Source organism: Ascidiella aspersa, chromosome 3 (genome assembly GCF_963924565.1).
Source record: "Ascidiella aspersa chromosome 3, kaAscAspe10.2, whole genome shotgun sequence".
Taxonomy (NCBI): Eukaryota; Metazoa; Chordata; class Ascidiacea; order Phlebobranchia; family Ascidiidae; genus Ascidiella; species Ascidiella aspersa.
Window position 1 is genome coordinate 15,406,722 of NC_139449.1, and position 22,603 is coordinate 15,429,324.

General features: G+C 35.6%; 1 protein-coding gene and 1 pseudogene across 1 annotated transcript in view; one reads left to right on the forward strand and one right to left on the reverse strand.

Annotated features, from left to right (window-relative positions):
• The window catches only part of LOC146160366 (WD repeat-containing protein 17-like), a 38,251-nt gene that overhangs the window by 2,448 nt on the left and 13,200 nt on the right, over positions 1–22,603 (forward strand). The window contains exons 5-19 of the mRNA XM_083385844.1: positions 41–163; positions 338–463; positions 3,902–4,065; positions 7,371–7,539; positions 8,575–8,666; positions 8,965–9,047; positions 18,375–18,461; positions 18,579–18,743; positions 19,759–19,961; positions 20,381–20,530; positions 20,639–20,766; positions 20,846–20,971; positions 21,485–21,696; positions 21,837–21,948; positions 22,160–22,269. Coding sequence (XP_083241970.1) covers positions 41–163; positions 338–463; positions 3,902–4,065; positions 7,371–7,539; positions 8,575–8,666; positions 8,965–9,047; positions 18,375–18,461; positions 18,579–18,743; positions 19,759–19,961; positions 20,381–20,530; positions 20,639–20,766; positions 20,846–20,971; positions 21,485–21,696; positions 21,837–21,948; positions 22,160–22,269 — 2,050 coding nt within the window. The remainder of the gene's footprint in view (positions 1–40; positions 164–337; positions 464–3,901; positions 4,066–7,370; positions 7,540–8,574; positions 8,667–8,964; positions 9,048–18,374; positions 18,462–18,578; positions 18,744–19,758; positions 19,962–20,380; positions 20,531–20,638; positions 20,767–20,845; positions 20,972–21,484; positions 21,697–21,836; positions 21,949–22,159; positions 22,270–22,603) is intronic.
• On the reverse strand, positions 1,521–3,319 carry LOC146160367 (uncharacterized; annotated as a pseudogene).

Below are 22,603 nucleotides of genomic sequence, written 5' to 3' on the forward strand. Positions count from 1 at the left end.
ATTCCTGTTTAGATTTATTTATATTTATGCATGATTTCAGGCATTCAACTTTTGGATTCAAATTTGCTGACTGTCATAACAAAGTTTAAATTGCCAAGTCACATGGTTTCTACTCAAACATTGTCATGGGTTGACAGTGCCCCGGGGATGTTTCTAACTGGTGGTACTATAAATCTTCCTTCTATTTTTGTGACTCTTAAGTCTTTATAACAGTAATGTTATTTGTAAACATCAATATTTGCTTTTATTTGGAAATACTGCAAAGTATTCTTATAATAGTTTTTCTTTCATTTTTTATTAAGTGCATAATTTTTTTGCTATGTACGTTTATGGCTAGATCATGAAACTGGTGTAATGCGACTTTGGAATGTTTCCAACTCATCACCTCTGCAAAATATCCCTCTGAAATCTAATGGATTTCATTGTTTATATGCTCTTGATGCACCAAGTCAAGACAACACAGGTAATATCTGGACAAAAAATTATATATTTGGAATTTTAAGAAAGTAAACTTGAGTTCAGCTCTTAGACTGTCCTATGCTTAAATATTATGCATGTGTAGTTCAGTAACTTTTTTATAATTTTTTTGTGTTTGGACTTATTTTTGGAAAAAGTTGGTATAATCTGTTTTAGTTTTTAGATGCATTTTGTAAACAGGGTTTGGACACCAGGCCATCCCTTCCCATACTATATTTTTAATTTAGTAAAGTAACTGCAGAACATATTAGCCCTTCAAGTATTTTTTTTAATATTTATTTGTTTTTTCCTCTTTTAATGATTTTTTAAGGCATAATGAGAAATAAACACGATATTGAAAGTATAATGACCCTATTCAATTAATTTTGGCCTACTTTGTAAATATAAAAAAGTTATCTGGCCTCCATAGGTATTTTTTCTTACACCTTTTCTATGTGACAAATAGGCTATGTGACTCAGACTTTATTGTCTAGCTATTGTAGTGTGGGTAATGCCCTTTAAAACAAGATAAAAGCTATGAACACTTATTTCACTTCTGTGCTTTGACAAACTATGTTTATGATTACTATAACTACATTATTGTAAAAATATTCCTGTTCAGTGTATATGTTTTTTGTTGCCATAGGGATGTGGGGACCAAGGCTCTAAAGTTATAAGTTATATACTTGATCATTTGCAATTAGCCTTTTCATATAGCCAAATTAAAAGGTGACTTTTTAAAATGGAGCTGCCTATAAAAGGTGGTCAGTTTGCACAGCCATTTTTGAGCTGTGACAGGTTTGTAGATAGTATTGTAATGATGACTATGTTTGCGATTGACAATTCACAATGGCCGATGGCGGACTGCCTACAAGCATGTTTTGCAATACCATCTGGTTCACTTATTCAGTTTAGCAGTTAAATCCTTAAAATATGGAAATTCCCCTATTGTGAAAACTTGCTAAATAGGCTGTATTGTAACCAAATGATGGAAATTAGTACTGTAAAATGTTATACGAATATGCATATACAGAACAAAGAGCATTGCAAATTAGCTTAAAAAGTCATTTTTTTGCCAAGATATATTTTTTAAAGTTTGGAAACAATTGCTGCTGTTCTTCTATGACTTGCAGAAGGCTAGCGTGCTGCTGTGCATCATCACTGATGTCAGTGATAAGTAGTCAGTGTTTAACTTGACCATTCTCTCAGCCACATCAATAACAACATGACAGTATTTATAAAGCGAAATTTACTTGGCGTCGGCGTATCCAACATTTTTCTGTATATTGCCGCTTTCTTTCTTTGCCCATAGTAGATGTTAATTGAACAATTAAACATCACAATTTTTCATTGAGGTACCAATGATGCTTTAGCAACTTGTTTAGGTAACCTCTTCGACCTGGTTGTCATATTTTGAACATTCTTTCATCTCCAGGTCATTCATTGAAGCATAGGAACCAATACTTCTTTTTAACCAAGCTGGAACGTAAAAACAAGACAATAAACTGGTTGATGCGCTCCAACTGGTTTACAAAATCTTGTTCGTAGCCCATCTGTTTCATCCACATGAACATCTTTTGACAGTATAGCACCTAACTCGTCTATCAAGCGCTGCGTGTAGCCCCAGGTCTACAAAAAGAGGAACCAGTAATGTCTTTAAATATAACAAGAGTAGTGTGTCTCGCACATTTTTTGTGGTCACCCCTTAGAAATACAATTTATGTTTGTTTTACTTGAGTAAGAAGAAATCACCTTTAACCGGTTTTGCTTTTTTCAACAACCATTCATTTAAGATTAGCATGGTTTGAAGGGCATTTTTTGTTAAGCGTCTACCATTTTGATTTAAAGCCATTAGGTAAACTGTGCTCGGGACCAGTTGTTTTATGCCAAACAACTGTTTCCCTACGGATCCTATCAGCAATTGGTATATATCAGGGGTGGGCAAATGTAGTCAATGGAAGAGCCATTTGCAGAAAATACTAGTACCAGAGAGCCTCAAAATTATTCCAATACAAAAACTGTTAATAATGCAAGTTCTGCAATAATAACAGAATTGTAATATAACAAGCATTAGATGTCATCGTTTCATTTTGCAGTGTATTCAAGCAGACTAAACTGAGCTCAAGCTTACTGTCTGAGCAATGAAATTGCGTTGACGTTGACTTGCTGTTAACTAAATCTTCGGATTCTCTGCCTAGTGTTACGTCATAAACGAAATGCTGGCCTAATAGAAACGTGCATAAACGGTATCTTGATAGCCTTTACAATTTTTTTGGAATTTTATGATTCGACTAGAAGAGCCCAAAAAAACATGCCCAGTTTGCCCACCCCTGGTATATATGAAGGCGACATGCAAGACATAATACCTTTTGCAACCTAGGTGATCAACAGGGGGACAGCATCACGTATCCTGACACTGTTAGAAGCTGTCGGGTCAAATACTAAAGCTTTGGAAAAGCTGATCCAAATATTCTTTTCTTTTAATTAATTTAATTAAAAAACAAACAAGTGTATTGATAAGGGACGACTGCAAAGAATGTGCGATAAACACTCATGCTACATTACCCAAAGTTCCTTCTCTTGTCATAGACCTGGCGCTACACACTGCGTTTGATGGATGAGTCAGGTCCTACACAACCAAAAGATATTCATATGGATGAAACAGATAGGCTACAAACAAGATTTTGTGAACCAGTTGGGGCACATCAACCAGTTTATTGCCTTGTTTTATGTTCCAGCTTTGTTAAAAACAGTTATTGGTTTCTATGCTCCAATAAATGACCCGACGCTTTTGCAAACCATCAAAGAGAATTCAAAATTTGACAACACAAGAAGAGGTTGCCTAACCAAGTTGCTGAAGCATCATTGATACCTCAATGAAGAAATTGTAATGTTTTATTATGTTCAGCTAACACCTACTATGGACGAAAAACGAAAAATAAACAGAAAATTTTAGGATAAACCCAAACCAAGTAAATTTTGCCACGGGTTGCCAGTATTGTATTTAAATGTAACAGAAAGCAGACTTTCAGTGCAACTGGCTGAGGCTTCCAGTTTGTGACTAGCTGCAAGATAGAGACTAACGAGTTGAGGAAAACTTTGTAAATACTGTCAAGTTGCTAATGATGCTGCAAAAATAATGGTCGAGTTCACTGATTACTCATCACTGACATCACTGATGATGCACAGCAGCGCGCTAGTCTCCTGGTAATTTGCAATGCTTCTTTGTGTTGAATATGCGTATTTCTTGTTGATGTATTACAAATAACATTTTACAATACTATTGTTAAATAAAAAAGGGTAAGAAGAACCAAATTAGACAAGGTGTGGTTTAGTCTTTTAAGCTGGTGACACTGTGACACTGTAACACAGACGTTCTCCAAAATTTGTTAGTTGAACTTTTAAAGAAATACAAAAAGAAAAAAACATATTGAAAATATTTTAGCACACCATTCCACAAGCATCCCTATGCGTGGCTGTCAAAGTTTATCCTCTACCCATAGCCAAGCACACGCTGTACCACCAGCTCGCATTGTATGTGCATTTTCAGATGGCGGTGTGGGCTTGTACAATTTGCAACAAAATAGGTGGAGCTTTTTAAGAGAACAGGTACACTAACTTACATTTTTTGTTCTGGTATTCAGGTTTGTTAATCCAATTTTGTTAATTTATTTTGATGTAAAACTGAGTGCATATTCAGCCAGATGGTTGCTTATTCAGCCAGATGGTATGACATACTGGTTGTCTTTGGAAAAGCTATTACCAAAATGAGTTGGCCTGAGAATTGCAGTGCAAGCAAGACTAGGCTAGAAATATCCAACCTGTGATGAGGTTCCAACTAACGACCTAGACCACAGGTTCCCAACTTGGGCAGCACCGCCCCCATGTGGGCATTGGCAAGTTACAAGGGGGTGTTTTTGGTCTTTGTCTCATTTAGGGGGCGCTGAACGCACATCAGGTGATGTTACGTAAAAGTACTTCCGTAAAATTTTATAAACACTTTACATAAAAATAGTAACAAACAGCACTGTAATACTGTATGTAACATTTAAGTTTAAATGGCAACTTTCGTACTGCGAACTTGTGGTAGTTTCCCCGCCCATTGTTAACTGGTGTCATAATTGGCTTTCTTATGTAAGGTTGATGGTTGTTGTTGCATTTCACCATTTTATATGCAACAAAATGTTTCTTTATGCAGAGTCTTGGTGCAGAAAGTTGAAGTTTTTCTGGTAATAACATAACCTTGAGAAATAATGTATGTATATTGGGAAGTAATTTGGCGCTGGTATAGAATCCTACCACATCGAACATTATTTGGGTTAGGGTGAAGGTTAGCGTTTGGGTTTGGGTAGGTTAAGCACTATTATTAAATAATAATATTATAATTGTTTCAACGCTGTGGTAGGGTTCTATAGACTAGGGTCAGCAAGTAGTGTGTCGCGACCCAAATTTGGGTCGCTTAACGGGATACTAATGAGCATTATTGTCTCTATTAATAATAAATTTTTGTTAACATTAACTGCTTAACCAGGCTATTTTTCAAAAACACGATATAAACAATCTATTATAAGATGCTTTATGCGAATCTTTATGTTGTTAATGCGCTGTGGGACACTAACGTCATGGTAATGTAACCTAGCTTTTTGGAAATATATGTTTGGTGTGGTCAAGCATTGTCCATCTTTTCAAATAAGAAGCTTTTCCAGCTTGACGCATTGAGTTAGGCTGGGCAAAGCAGGGTTATTTAACGTTATTGTGTTAAATTTTATATTGCCCCCTCAAAAATCCTTAGACCCGTGCCTTATAGTGTTGAGCTTATAATGTTGAGTTTCCTAAAACAATTGCGAGACGTCCGGCATCTTTACTGAGGCCTGCCAAAAATCTTAACACACCTTGCCAGTAATTCTTGCTGTAAGCTAAGTAGCGGGCGAGGGGGGTAATGGCGGGGAGTTGATGGGGCTGCCACCGAATGAGACATCACAAGTAGTAAAACTCCGGGCTTCTTTCAAGTTGTGTTACAGAACCCTAAATGAACAAAACACATAACACAGATTTATTTTCATCAATAGAGACACAATAAGTTACTGTGTTGTTTTGTAACAAAGCTATTTATTAAAAACAACTTTAGGTATTTGGGTCGCAAGACCTTGATACTAGTAATTTTGGGTCGCGCCAAAAAGTATTTGTGGACCCCTGCTATAGATCACTGCTCTGCAACTTGTGTGCCGCGTAATCATGCCTGGTGTGCGGCGACGTACCCGGAGGTGTGTTAATTACGTTTTTAAGGGTACTGTGACAATCCCAGGGTGTAATTTTATGAACTTTTCAGAATATTTAAAACTTATTTAAAACCTATTTTATCTTCTAACTAATCAAATATCAAAATATATTTGTCAACTCACAACAAATATTTCCAAACTTTACAGCAAAGTCAAGATTAACTATAAGCTCGAAACCCATAAAATACAACTGTATTTATATTATTGACATTATGTGATTGTGTAATTAGTCTTGGCAGCAGTTTTGAAAAAAAATTATGCAAAAAAAGTAAAAAGCACCAAGGCAGGTTTAATTTTTCGAATGTTATTAAAAGCCTTCTGTTATCTAATCAGCTATTGCAAGGGGGTACAATTTTCCGAACTTTGACCGGCTTTATAAATTTTAGGCAGTCTGCGAAACCGCAAAATTTGAATACATCATTCACTTCTTTTTCTATTGGCTGCCTCAGTATTTTGCTGATGTTGTGTATTGTCTGTCGACATATATTTTGTAGGTGTGATGCCAAATTGTTTTAGGTCTGTAGGTGTGCCGTAAGTGGAAAAAATATTGTGGAGCACTGTTCAAGACCAGCCAAAGTAATCTTTCATGTTGAACAAACGACAAAACTGGATTGCATTATCAAGTTAAATTTTCCGCAAAATGCAGTGTTATTGTTATGTTTTAGTATGCAAGAAACAAAATTATGTTGAATCGTCAGCCATTTTTGCAGTAGTGCAGAGTAGTTTGCATCAGTGTGTACCTTAGCGCAATTATTGTTGTATGCAAATTATATATATGCCTTAATTTTTTTTTTTTTTTTTCTATGCACCTACGTCAATAATTGAGAGGGGCATTTGAAATAATATGGAGCCCAAGGGGGCTCTAGTGTAAAAAAGACTGGGAAACACTGACCTAGACCATACTGGGGTTTTGGACTATTGACTGATCTACACTGGCTCAGTGTGAGATGATGGAGAAACAACCATACAACTGTTTTTTTGCTGCATCGTGTTCATACACACAACGATATACCATAATCAGGCTACATAGCTTATTATGCAGAGTGACCGGGGTATGACAAATGTTATTGGATCAAACCTCATCCCAGGCGAGATTTTTCCTACCTTGCATTGCTTGCACTACAATCCTAATCAAACTTATTTCGTAAAAAGGCTTTTCCAAGACAAACAGTATATTATATACCATAATATGTGGTTACTACTACTTTAATAGGGTTATATCACAATATTATATAACCATTGTGGGGTAACCTAGTTGCTTGATTGGCCTGTTCATCCCCATAATATGAAGTTCTACAGCAGAATTAGTTCTTTGGTCTTTCTTGACCAGCTCCCACTAAGCCTGTATAGCTTAGTTCGTAGCGCAGTTGTCTAGTATGTCTGAGCTCATAAGTGCAAACCTCACTGCAGGCTAGATTTTTTCTAGCCTCATCTTGCTGGCACTAGAATCGTGATTAGGCCAACAAATTTCAGTAATAGCCTTTCCGAATGCGCCCAGTGGCCAGTATATTAGCACAAGTATATATACCGTAATCGTTGGTCAGTATTACTACTTCAACATGGCTAGATCACAGTATATACCCATGTCTTTTCAAGGACTAGAGTCCTTTATTACTTTTTTTGTCTCAATTAAAGGCTCACATCGAGACTATATTTGACTGCAAGTTCAAGCCTGACAATCCTAAACAACTGGCCACCGCTTCTTTTGACGGAACTGTCAAACTATGGTCAGTAGATGACCTTTTGACTATCCAATCGACCACTGGAAATGAGGGCGTTATATATTCAATATCATGGGCTCCAGGTGCACCTTGTTCCTGTGTCAAACAATACATGATTTGTTTTTTTAAGATTTCTCTGTACTTTTTGTTAAATGTTGGTTTACCTCATATTCAAGATTATACAAAGTGTAACAAAAAAGTCAACTGATCTAAATTTATTAGTCCAAGTTATGAACTCACCATAGGCAATAAAGTGCTATAAATCACCTACAATTTGCAATTTAGTGCAGGCACTTGGCCAAATATGGTGAATGGTTAATACATTACATAGAATGATTTCATTATAACCTCACACGTTGTAATGTAAATTAAATTACTACAATGGGGCTGGGGGGGTCCGTTTGTTGACCGTTTAATTTTATATCACACAAAAGACTGGTACAATTAATTTATCAAGCAGCCTAATACTTCGCTGAGGAAATGTTTAAAGCTGTGAATGCTTTTCAAAAAAATTATGCAATTTAAGTGCATGCCATCAGGACAAAAGATAGAAGCATGTTTGAGTTGGAAACACCTTGGCCACGATTTTTGCAACTATTATGCATATATCCAGACCAAAGGTTTATAAACTTTTTGCCATGACCCTTGTTTTTATTTAAACCCGTGACTAATCTGTTTAAATGTTTTTCCAAAGTCACACATATGTGTAGCTGGCCTCCATGTATTATTTGAGTTCTCAAGTGTAGTTGCAGTAAAATGTTTTTATAATGTTATGTCTGAAAAATAGCCCCTAAACAAAATCACAGAGCAGCCATTGACACCCCAGTGAGTTTGAATTTAATGAATGATAAATCATACATTTTGTTATAATCTTTACAGTTTATTTAGATGTACCGTGACATTTTGTAATTTAACAAGCTATATAATATTTAAAATATAAATATTTAAGAAAAGTGGGTGTTTGCAGATACAATGTTTTGTGTGTTGAACAGTTTGTCTTTGTAGCTACCAATGACATTGTAATGTTTAAGAGTCCATTAGACAGTTTCTGTCTAAATAGAAGACTGTATAACATTTTATTAGATAATGCTTGCTCAATGCAATCTATGTTTACACAGCTGATCTCAACTGTTTAGCCTGTGGAACTAGAAAACGTGGAATATTTGTGTGGGATCTCAATAAGTCAAAAATTATTCGCCGATTCAAAGAAGTAAGTCAATCATAAAGTAGTACTAAACTGTTTTTTTTTAAAGCATTTGCTTTCCCCCAACGAGTTACTTAGTTTAATGCTATACCCTCTGTTCTTTTAAGAAAGATACTTTATTTTCACATTAACTTCACAATATTTATGCTGTATTTTGTAGTCCAAAAGTTTCAACAATCTTTTTTTGCGGTACATATTTCCATGAAAATACTGTCAACATATATTCTTTTTAAAACCAGTATTTACTATGATTATATTGATCAAATCTGCAATTTTATTAAAATTGGCACGTTTTCCATCGCAGCATGGATTCAAAGCAGTGTATTGCGTAGCGTGGAACCAGAGGGACTCTCATCGACTTGCATCCTGTTCTGAGGATGGACTGTGGTGCGTACTAAAATGCATAAATTAGCTTGCTAAAATTGTTTAGCCAAAAAATGCAAACACAATACAGACTTACTTGAATGTCGCAATATTCTTTTTACAACCGCATTAAGGTCACTGCGTGGCGTAGTAATTCATAAGTACAACATAAGTAATCCTAATAGATTAATAATAATATGTACGTTGGCAATATAAACTTCTTTCTAATCTCATCATACGTTATCAGTAGGGCGATTATTTTTTTACTTTAAAAATGAGAAATTTTCACCTAAAAAAAAAATTTTTGACAAAATTTTGACCCATTAGGAATACCTTCAATTAAACAACGCATTGTTTTATAAAGTAGGCTACTAGTGTTCGGACGTTGGCAGTCATATGTTTTTGATGTCTTACAAACGACCGGTGGAACACAATTCGCTTGTTTTTTTCAGGATTATGCAAAACTTGAAAATGCTTAGTTAATATTTGTGGCATATAAAAAGGCGAAAGAAAAACAAGACGCAGGTTATTTTAGAAAAGTGTTAAGGAAACAGTTTGGTTGAAATACAAGATAAAAATAATTGCGAAAAATTAAAGACCTATAGCATATTTATCGTAATAGGAAATAATTACAAATTACCACCGAAAATAATATAAAAAATACTAATTTCGACGAAATTAGAGATACGTATCTATCTGAAGCAGAAACGTTTTCTTAAAGCTAAAGCTATTCCGATAAACCAGACCTGCGTGGTTAATTCTGGCGACTCGCGTATATCATTATATTTCTCTAATGAGGATATATTACACTTAAAGTGCTGTTGGGTGTATTTCAAAACTAAATTTGATAAAATCGTAAACTGAACGACAAATAGTTCACTACAGTTATTGCTATTTTGGAAACGACTTTGACTTGCGTATATATTTTGACAAAATTTAATTTTTTTTGACAAGGCAAAATTCGCCCTGCTTATCAGTTTTAGGCTTGTTTTACAAGTGGTTAAGCGATAAACTTTAGTATAAGATTATGTGTTAAAGAATGGTAGATTCTTGTCAAATTAACGAGCACAAAATACATATTACATTTTGGAGAGACACAAACTGCAAGGAGATTTAAATAATTTAATTGTGAGGAGATACTAGCACGATCATGTTACACAACGATGTTAAACAAGATAAACAATCCCTCATTTCGTAAAAATGTTTTGCAGTAACCTTTGACGTTATAAGGCCGGGAACCACTTGTTTAGTTCTTAACCAAAATTTGAAACCCGTATTTAGATAACGACTCTAAAACACGCAAACAAGAGGCGACATAATCAGTTAATTTTCATGAATGGTGAAATATTCATACTTAAATGCAGAAAACATTCTTGCCGTTTTACAAAAAAAGCAATGGGCAAAGATAACGATGTAGTTAATATAATTGTGAGGCGATGTTGGCACGATCAAACCACACGACGATGTCAAACAAAAATAAAAACATGTCGAATATCATGACTATCCCCAGCTGCACAAACCGTAAGCAACAAAGATTGTAGAAATGGTTTGAGTCAACAGGATGAATAATGAGCTGACATGAAGTCTAGTGGCGCCATTCTCCCCGTTGTTACGGTGTGCTCCTGTGACTGTCGATGAGTATGCCAAGGTATTGGAAGATTTCGGGTTGGTGCTGCTAACACCAGTCGGGCGTGGTGTGAATCTGCTGACCTGGTGTGAAACCCAGTTCTGGGTTGTCGTTTGTATGAAAGAAGTTAATGGTTCTTGTGTCGCCACTGCAGAAGTTTCGTTTACCATGCTTTCAACTGCTGTATTTGGTGCTGTCGATTGCAAAATGATTGACCGACTTGTGTCTGGCAAGCCAGTGGTCCTGTTTGTTACACTATTGGTGCTGGTTGCTATAGCCACTGTGGATTCTTTATTTGTGTTGTTAAACGCCGGTTCTGTGATTGTGCTGGTTATTATTTTTGAGGTTGATGGTTCTGATGTAGTGTATAAAGAATTGTTCTCTGTCGTTTCAGTTGTAGCCATAACAATGGGATCCCTAATTGTCGTGTCCTCGGTGGTACGATCGGTGGTTGTTTTTTCTTTCTCCATCAATTTGGTAGATGATATTGATAGGTTTTGACGTCTTGTCGTCAAAGCTTTAGTCATTGTGGTGGTTGACATAGTGTTCGATACTGTTGTATTCAACGCTTGTGGACTTGTAGGTGATTTTGTGGTATCCTGATCAACCATTGCATCGGTTTCGTTGTCAAACACTTCAAAGCCTGGGACCGCAGTCGTGGTTTCACTCTCTGTGTCAAATGCATTTCGTTTAACTTTATTTTTGTAACGAGTATATAAAGTATTTTTTATCTTAGCGCAAATATTCGTTTCAGTTTTACAAGGCAGGACAGAAGGTAAAAAAACATTAGTTAAATTTTGTGTTTTATTTTTAATTAAATAATTGTTGTTTATTTTTTAGCTGTAATATTTGTATATACAAATTGGTGTGTTTTCTAATCATGGGATGTCGTATAGATTTTATTTATAAAGTGTATAACTAATGCGTTAAGTATCACCATACAATTACTTGGGATCTTACCACCATCCGTTGGACAGTTCAGCTCATCATCGCCGTTGTTGCAGTCCTTTTCACCGTCACATATCCAGAACATAGGTATGCAGTTTCCCGCCGAACATGCGACGTATTCGGGAGGGCATCCTTCGGCAACTGATATACAATTTAAAATGGTTACAAACTTTTGGTTATATATTGTTTTATAGATAAGCAAGTTTGTTGTTTTATAGATAATCAAGTATAAGTATCAAATCTGCGTTTTAAAACTGTTTTTGCTTACTTGATGATTGAGAAATATCGGAAGTATTTGGCCGAGATGTTATTTCGCCAGCCGATGCATCCATCGTGATCGTTACATCTTTGTTTGGTGACGTAGTTACAGCGCTTGTTCCAATTTTCACAGGAGTTGTAATGACAGGAGGCGACAGGTTATCGTCCGCTATGGATAAAATTATATTTGAGTACGCTGTGTGCCATTTATTCAACCTTCCCACTATAAACATTTTAATGCTTACGACAGTTAAGTTCATCGTCATTGTCCGGACAGTCTTGAACTCCGTCACAAAGATAAAATCCAGGTATGCAACCCACACCGGAAATACACGCGTACTCGAAAACAGTGCAATCTACAATTTTATGAAAATGAAGTATGGTATTGGGTGATTTTACAAACATGCTGAATAAAAACACGGCGTTTTTCTGACTAAAAATAAATATATATATATAAAGATATATTCTAAAAAAGATTAGCATACATATATCGAAAAAAATGTTTTTAATACTGCGGCTTACTCTGTGGAGGAGGTGTGAACCCTAAAGCTTTGGAAGTCTCCGTTGCAGCTACTTCGTTGTCGTCTGTCGTAGGCATACCTAAGCACGATCACAAACATACAATTACGTACGTCGGATCGAAGAATTTCAAGTGATAAAATCATAGTTATAATAATATCGACTTCGAAGCACATTCCATTAAAATTGCTGGTTGCATGGGTTGTGTAATAAATCTCGGTCGTTTTGTATTGCATTAGCGCTTTGGGTATTAAGTGCTTGTTACTTACACTTTACCTTTACCCGTAATTTAAATATCATGCCGATCCATAAGAAACAAATCATTATTATTGAGCCAAAAATAAAACAGAAAACACTACCTTGTGTTGTTGTTGTTGTTGTTGTTGTTGCCTCGCAGGCTGAGCGCCGCAAAGTAACGTCATCGATTGCGATGTCCCCTTGGTGGCCATTGCCACGAATACCCACAAAAATGATCTAAATTGACATTTTGGTGATTGTCAGCACAATTCGTTTTAGATTAATACGTCGTATAAGTTAAACACTTTTTATTTATACCTGTGTTGGTGTGTCGCTGTATGGGATAGTAAGATTTCCTTTTTTCCATGTAAGTGCTTGCTGTCCTGTCCTGAACCAACTGATAGTACTTGTCAAATTGTTTGAGATCTCTACTTGAAGGGTGCCGATGTGTGGACCGTACATGTGATACCTACACATAACAATAATAACTGCAGGTGTTCCTTTTTTATAGGCAATAATTACTTTTGGTTCGAGTTATTCTGTTTATTCGTAATTTGTGCCAGTTTGTAAAATGCTTTATTTAGTTGTGTTGGAATTAAACCAAACAGGTTAGTTGCTGTATTAGAATACGAATATTTTTAAACATTTACCAAAAGTTAAGACACATTTCCGATTGAGCGTTATTGAAGTTGATCGTGGGCATAGACAGCATGGCAATATCACCCATTCGTTGAGGTAAGGACGATTCTACATATACGTACTGACCATCTGCGAATACAAAAGATAGATAGATAAGTACGATTATATTTTTGAAAAAAATACCAGACGAAATCGAAAATTGGCAAAACTTTTCTCAGGGGTCATGGAACAACTAATTTAATCAAGTCTTTTGTTTAGATTCAATTCAAGAAAATATATATACATATCGAACAAACTCAAAAATTGAAACTATTTTACAAGGTTGCAGTCGCAATAAAAATAATAAAAATAAAATATCAAAAAATACAAACACCAAGACATCAATTAAAAATCTTAATTTTGAATTACGGACAACACACAACAATGCTTTGGTTTTTGTTAAAAAGCATGTGACATTTTACCCAAAGTTGTGACGCTTAATTGCGCACGTATTCGCTGTTTTAACCTAGATTTGATTTGATCAGATCTTTTGTCTAATTGGTTTTAATCAAATATTGGTAGTGCTTGAAGTTTTTTTGTTTGTTAACAAATTTGAAATGTTGCTTTACTTACTCATAGTCACTTCTAGAAATTTATACGCTATATTTTGTTTTACTTAAATAGACATTTTTTTGCTTGAAAACTTTAGTAGTAAACAGTAAATGTAGTTAATTACTCACTGGCACCCATTCGTGTTTTGTCGAACGAGGGTCCAGTGAGTGACGTCCTGGTGTTTCCCCTGTTGAGCTCCCAGTCGAAGTCGTCGGATGGCGAAGGCAAGTTTTTCCAACCAGCACACAAACCTTGCTCAAAGTTGCAGTCATGTTGATCTGTTAAAATAAATGTGCAATTTGATTTAGATTTCTAACAGGTGTTATACGCTTTGCTAGTCAGTGGTCGCAATTTAATTATTTCACTTTTTAAACACGTTTTATCGCACAATACCTTCTGGAGGAGCAACCACTTTCCATTTTATAGTGAATCCTGATTCCTCGGTATCTTCGTCCGAGTAAAAGTGAACAATCACTGAATTTGTCTTGCTTTGAACGCCGCTAAAGCTCTCGTCTCCACAGAAACGCGTTCTTCCCAGAAACTCACTTATTTGCGAATCGTCATTGACGTCATTCACGATATCACCACTCGGTCTGGCGTCGTAAATAATAAAACCGTCGTATGGGCAAGCTGGTGACTGAGGCTCGATGCTCACTTTTTCGATAAGAAACTGTTATAAACAAGGTGAACTTAAGTATTTAGTATTTTTAGTTTTTATGTATGCTGTTGACGATCGTAAAAAACTGAAAGCGTGTTCTATAGATATATCGTGCACAACTTTAGGGGCAGTTAAAACAAAATTTAGACGTTAGGTTTAAGTGTAATTATCTTACCTTAATTTGCATTCTATCCGGAGCGGAGATTTGCCATCTACAGGAGGCCATTGAAGGATATTTGCCCTGCGGGGTTTTCGGACTGACAATGAGGCCTGAATCACCTGTTAGTTGGCCCCCACATTGATCTGAAAGTAATAATGGTTTATATGGCTTAAATGCATACTTTCAAATTTGTTATTTTCGTGTTTTTTGTTTTTAATTTCGTTTGTATTGAGTGTATAGTATATGAATGGCGATTGTTGAATTTAATCAATCTATGTTGTTGTTGAGGCATTAACATGTGATCGTTAAGGTAGCAGGTTTTGCTGTATACATTGATACAAGTGCAAGGTTACAAATCGTAATCTTTTCTGGTTAGCTGAAATCCATTTTCGTATTTTCTAAAAGGTGCTTTCTGTAGTTTGGCGCCTAAACATTACAGCTGGTTCGTTTTTGTCAGATTGTTAGCAATAAAATAGGTAAACCAATTCCTCGGATACTGTTTTATATTTGAAAAAAATTAAGTAAAAACAGCAATTCCTGTAGACAAAAATCGTTCTTCTGGTATAAAGGAGTTATAAACCAAGTCCAGTTGGGCTCATCAGTAGCTTACTAGGAAATATTTCACCCGCACTTCTATGATTGCACCTTCGTTTGGTCGCACACCTTCTAAACTAAGAGCGGCCGACTCCGATTTCTATCGATCCTCTAAAGTGCGCTGTGGCATGTCAAACAACAGTGACCTATTTATTCAATAAACGATCCGTTTGCTAAATTCCTGCTAACAGCTCAAACGTATTTGTAGCTAAATATTATCCGGCTTGTTTTTTCTCCGCCCATCTAATATTTAACGATTTAATAAATATAGTAATACTATAAGGTTGAAATGTTTGTTGAAATTACCGTCACTAGTCAGTTATTTAGATTAGTTATTTATTTACCTCAATCAGAACTGTGATTGTACTGTGTCTTACCTTTAGTCTCTAAAAGGATCTGTCCAAATACCAATTCGAAAAAGACTGCGAAACACAGCAATCTGTTCATTTTTCTATCCTGGTTCACAGGTTATCTTTATAAAAAGTTTTAGCTTAAAATATCGGACGTCAATCTACAAATAGAATATAACCTCTAGATCAAATTTCTGTAAAGTTTAAAAAAAATATACATATTTTTCTTTTACTTCTTCCTGCTTCTATTCAGTAAATTTTAACGTCATACTCCCTTGGCGCTTTATTCTCATAAGTTGTTTTAGCAGCGTGATGCTACATGTGAAAAGTAAAGCGTGCCTTTTCAAAGAATCTTCTTTATGATGATGAAGCGCGCAACCACCTGGAAGTATAACGTCTTGTCGACACGTCACCATCCGCACGACGGGCCTTATAATTGGCAGTCATGAACAGGCAGTGTTAGGCGTGACGTTCATCTGCTGACAACGGCTTGGCTAATTCTCCGTTTAAAATTGTTTTCTTGTTGGACGAGGTATTAGACATTCAACTAACATCTTTGGTAATCGTACTTAAACATAAAGTGATGAAATATCTCTCTTTTCCTAAAATGTTTTAACCCCCAAGGTAGCGTTACCGTTATGACGTTATTAGTTAATCCATAATTTGAATCGTGAAAACATAATGATACACAAAAAAGTGTATTGTTTTAGTCTGTCGTATTTATAAAAACAAATTTATTTTTAGAAATAATAAATTAATAGGCAAACACATCGGGCTTGCTTTAGTTTCAGATACGATTTGGATTACCGCCATCGGCTTGTAAGCTAATCCAAGCTGGTTATTAAGTGTTATTATTGTTACTATACACGTCAGTTTAGCGGATGTGGACAATACATGCCCAAAATTACACTGAATTGGTCATTTAAAAACTTGGTAACATTTTCACACAATAATTTTAAACGAATTTTTTGCGACATACAAATTTGTAAATTGAATCGGTATATTATGAACAGGGATTGGCAACTTATTTGCGGCGCCAACGATAAAGATTACGGATTTACCTTTCGAAACAAAAACCAAGGTCGTCCTGCTAAGTTATTAGTCTATTTATAAACATGGTCAAAATAACTGGTTAGTTTCCTGAAGATCATGTTATGGTATTGTTACCCCCAAATAGTTATAAATCAATAATAATTAACTGAAATTCTGTTTAAAATTTACGCACTATGCTCTTGCGCTAACTGTTTTAGCACTGCCATTCTTGTAGCATGTAAAATATGAACTAGTTTTCCTAGCTACGCCACGAAACAAGTAATTCTGATCTCGTAACACCGGCACATCCACTAATTATTGAAGGTTGGGTCTCAACGCATTTTTTCTTGCCGCTACAAAACCTATATTTAAAAAGTGCCGCTTTCAAAGCTATTTAACTATTGCTTTGTCCTTTGACAGCCTGCGGTCAAACCGCCTTTTGTTTTTACAATGGCTATTGCACGTTATCCTTCAACCGACAATTAAAATGTTTTCGGCGGTTTGACTGAAGAATCTTGCCACAAGAAGCGTGAAAACAGTTTAATGGGCAGCTTTAGCCTTTGGTGGCTTTATGTTGCAGGAAAAGCGGTTTGACTGAAGAATCTTGCCACAAGAAGCGTGAAAACAGTTTAATGGGCAGCTTTAGCCTTTGGTGGCTTTATGTTGCAGGAAAAGCGAGTATCAGCATGAAACTACATTTTCTCCTTATGTTGTCATATTTTTATTCACTAACATAAACATTTGTGGTTGTTTATTACAAAATTCTATAATCGTGCTTTTGTTACACGAGTATATGTTTCAATCTTCTAACGAAATAAGTTAAACAAAAATATTTATGAACGATAATTATGAATTGCAAAGCCTAAAAGGTCGAGTAGATCGATATCATCTTGATTAAGCCGTTTGGATACCAGCTTGTATCATATTTAGTTAATGGATTTGAAATTCATTATTAAGCTACAATAGAGATTATGAAGCTTATTGAAGAAAGTATACGTGATATTTAAGTTAAAAGGAAAGAAAACTATTTAAGGTACACAGAAACAAGCGATTTATTGATCAGCACTAGATATAAATTTCGCTTTATGGTTCGCTGTACACCATCTTTGTTTAAGCTGATTACGCATTTTTGCTAACATTAATGCAACGCCCAAACTTTCTAACTAAAACATTTTTTTAAACTACTTGCAGTGCGATAGAAAAAAAGGTCTTTCTAACGCTGCAAGTGACCACTTCTAAATGTTATTGGTATAGTAGGAAGATGAGGTCAAAGTCATTCGTAAAGCTTGCAAATCTTTTAAAGCGAGCTTACTCCCAATACACAAGCTGCTTGAGCCAAATGCAAACCTAATACTTGCATAATGTATGAGAAAAGCAAATTGTTGCATTTAGGGCAAATGTTTTTGTGAGTATAGTTTATGCTTGTATCAAGCTTTGTATTTGCAATATAGGTGAGCAAACTAATGATTTCATTGCCTCGTGAAAATTCACTGATCTACAAATAAAAGAGTTTCTTTTTTGTGCCAAAAAACTATGTCCGTATTTGAAAATAAATGCGCAAGTGTATCTCACAATACTTAAAATTTAAGAATATGTGGGTAATATTGACGGCAACCCATTAAAACATTTATTAGATTGGCAGAAATTGAATGCTTTATCATTGTAGAACATGTTTGTTCGATTTATGTGATTCCATTTTTGCGTTTGTTTATGTTTTTAACATTGATTGCACATTTAGTATCGTACGTCGATTAGATGGCGAAGAGTTAAAGAGATACGAACACCCGGAACCTGCCTTCGGGTGTGATTGGAGCATTGTTGATAAGTAAGTCGTACATTAATTGTTTTTTGCATTTTTTTAGTTGTTTTAAGAGCTTAGGTTTGCGTTGCATGGTTCGCTTGTTGTAATGCGCCATTGGAGTTATTGTGTCTACACTATCAGGGATATTCTAGCCACTGCATGTAGCGATGGCATTGTTCGAGTGTGGAACTTTGTGTCAACATCGTCAACACCGTACCGATCTCTCACTGGTCATACAGCCAAAGTGTTTCACGTTCGTTGGCATCCACTTATTCGAAACATACTTGCCAGTGGATCTGATGACACGTAAGGATTGTACAATGTTAAAATTTCTTATTTGAATAAAATAATCATTAAATCGATTTAGGGTTGGGAATGTCTTGTTCGGATGGCGTTATGCCTATTCGGCTTCTAAAGAGTGTTTTTTACTCTAAATTAGGGGTTCTTAAACTTTTTTTACCGCGGACCTCTAAAATTTTTTTTAGCCTCGCGTGGACCACGGTAGACAAAAAAAATTAAAAAATTATGTCATAAATTGACGTCACAATCATATAGACTTCATAAATTTGCGGATTTCGATCCCAAAAAAAAGTGAAACGGAGTTTAAATATACATTCAGTGCAAAACCGTTTTATTTTTAATTAAACTGTTTTCTTTGATAAATTGATTACTTCTTAAATGTACACCAACTTTCTTAAATGTACACACCACTAATTTCAATTAGGCCTTCACGGACCCCCTTAAACTTGTTCACGGACCCCAGTTTAAGAACCACTGCTCTAAATCTAAACTTCAATATCACTCAATGCAACAAAGATAAGCAAGTAAATTGTTTTCACGTTGTTAAACCTAGACAGTCGTGGCACCTCCGTTTTTAGAATGCATTTTATCTTATTATCATAAATAGTCTGTAAGATAAAAAAAAATAATATACAAGTGTTGGTGTTTTGCCCTTTACGGATATATGTCGGTAATGCGCATTCTTTAATTATACTTATTTGTAGTTCCGCAACCAGCAATAAGTAAAGGGACCTGGGAGGGACCAGAATTTTTGTTTTAGGGGGCGGACGGGCGTATAATATTTTAGACATGAAGTCAAACCAGCAGGTGAAAAATAATGATCGAATTCTAAACCGGACAAAAACATTGTCTTGCGAAGTTAAAGGGCTGACATGCCGTCTCGTTGTATTAAAAAATATGATTAAATTGACCTAACACAAGTTATCTTCTTTACAGTGTGTTTGTGCAAGTTGCGCGCTCCTAAATGTGTATTCATTTAAATTGAAATGTGTAAAACTCGCATTTAATTTATTTTGGATAGTACCATCCGCGTGTGGGAGGTAGAGAGCTCGACGTGTCTTGCTGTGTTAGAAGGTCACGTGACTTGTGTGCGGGGGTTAGCGTGGAATTTTGAGCTAGCTCATTTGCTCATTTCCGGTTCATGGGACAGCACCTTGCGATTGTGGGATGTCAGAGATGGAAAATGTATAGAAACGGTAGATGACCACGGAGCGGATATTTACGGTATTTTTAGAAAAAGTTTTTTTAAACCTTTTGAGACAAATAACTAGACTATAAAATATGTACTATTTTTAGGAGCAATTATGTTAGTTTTTATGAATATCTTCACGTATGCCAAAGGTCGTAAAAAATTTTCAGTCACACTCACATTGCCCAATTACCGGATACCACCGTTAGTAGCCCAGCGTTAAAAAACAAGGATTAATTTAGTTTAGTTCCAAAGATAATGGAGGGTTGAACGATTAATTAATGCAACATTTGTGGCTTCTGAATATAATGCAACATCGGATGGACATATTAAATTTGTGGCTTTAGCAAACTGTCACTGCAAAGCTACGTTGTTTGAAGACTAAGTCAATACCGGCATATTGAGTAATTAATAAATACCACAACCCAGCGGCTAAAGTTATTTTTCTCCCTAGGTGTCGCCACCCACCCAAATAATCCCTTTACAGTTGCAACCTCATCACGCGACTCAACTTTACGTCTTTGGTCACTGGAGGGTGTAACACAACGACTGTTTCTTCAAGTGTTGGCCGATTTTCCTTGTTCGGAAATAATAGCACCTCCTGGTATGTTTTTATATTTTCAATATTTTTTTGTTAGCATGTTACAACACTTAGGTTATGTTCTGATTAAAAAACCCTAACACGTACAAATCATAAACCTCACCAATTTAGATGAAACAATGAAGGCGGGATATCCCCTGAAGCTGTCTGGTAACATATCGCGACATATTTGTTCGATGTTACAGGCAAAGGCAAACAACGACTGCGTTAAACTCCGATGGTTTTCTGAATTATTTAGTGTGAGTTATTATTTTTTTAATAGAACAATTATGGAATTTTTTATTTGGTAAAAGCGGACGAAACATATGTTATTTACAGTCGACGCGTGGTTTAGAAAATTTATGGGATCTTGTTTGTGCTTGTCGAGGACAACGTGAGTCGACTTTATCCCAATCGTACAGGAAAGGAATTCTTCACACTAAACATCTCACAAAGTATAAGGCGGTAAGCGGTCTCGCCACAACTAGAAATCCGTGCATTGATTGAAAGACTAAAAGTTGTAATACCAGGAAACTAGAAATGTGTTGAGGTTAAGGAAACTCGCTATAAGGTAAAAAATTCGCGACTTACACAAACGATTCCAGTTGACATTCCAACTTTAAATCTAGTTTTTCTAAATTTCTTTGATAATCAGGTATTTCATCGAAAGCATTAAATCGGAAATTTTACACTTTGTTTACACCGGTTTGATAAATAATGTTAAATGGAGTCTTCGTGGTCGAAATAATTCATAGAATTTCCCTTTTCTTACTGAACACACAACAAAATCTAAAAATTATTTTATAAATTTAACTAATCTTACCTTTTTGTGTCGTATACGTAAAATATTTATATCTAATTTACGGTCAACGAGTAAACCTTATTGATATCTAAATGTACGAGTTAACCATCTTTGTGACATGTAGTTAAAGAGCGATGTAAAAGTAGAAGCATCTGATTAATATTATTCTTTTTTAGGCCGAAGCGCAGGAATCTGAGCATGCATCATCTCAGATTAAATCTGGACTACGTCAGAAGAACAAGTTATTGTTGCGCGCAGCAGAAGTGCACCTCAAGTTAGGTAATGTTCGGCGCTATTGCGAATTATTGACGGAGTTGGGTGACTGGGAACGGGCTATTGCACTTGCACCTGGTGTGTCTCTTGCTTTCTGGGCTGGTCTAGTTAAAAGGTAAATCTGTTACTGACAAATCCTCTTTATCTGTGTGTCTTGTCAATGTTTGGTGTAAAAGTAGTTTATCTGTTAATATAAATGTGGAAAATTTTAGTATAGCGTTTACCCCTAAGAACTTGTACTTCTTTTTGTCAAAGATATGCCTCCATTTTGGAATCTGACAGTGACAAGGACTCTGTGGCCTTTAGAATTGCAACTGGTGAAATAACGGAAGCTGTCGAGTTTATCACGGCACGAGGGGATTTGCAGGTAGCTCGGGCAACTTGTTTGTGTCGTTAAAAAAAGTTATAATATATGTCCTATGTTTTTCTGCTTTTACTCCATAATTTCTTTCTATGTTTCATAAACGATGTTAGGATATTTTGACAGGAGTGCACGACTGCATATAAATGATTAAATTATTGTTTTATTGTTTTAGCCTCCCTCAAAATTTAAATTGTAGCTTGAATTCATATTGCAGGATGGACTTCTGGTTGCCCAAAGTGCGAAAGAGTGTAATACTCCACATCCAACTTTCCCTGAGGAATGTAAAAATATAAAAAACAATACTGACGGCAAAAATTATGACGAGTAAGTGCTTATGCTTGAATTTAAAAGAAAAATATGAATGTGAAGGAAAACAAAACATTTGTTTTGCTGCTAACACAGGCAACTAGATATGTTATAATTTAATAAAGTTTGCATTGTCCTAAATACAATTAGGTGTGTTCTGCTTTTTAAGAAATAGATATTGCAAAAAATAACGTTTCTTGGTCAGCATGTCTGTTGGTTTACGGCAAACACAAATGCACACCTAGTTCTCGCATTTGGCTACAGCTTGTCTCTAACCACGAGATTGCAATCTGTGTTTAAAATTCGCCTGATCGGTCCGGCCTTCTTTCGACGAATGTCGACGATATACAAC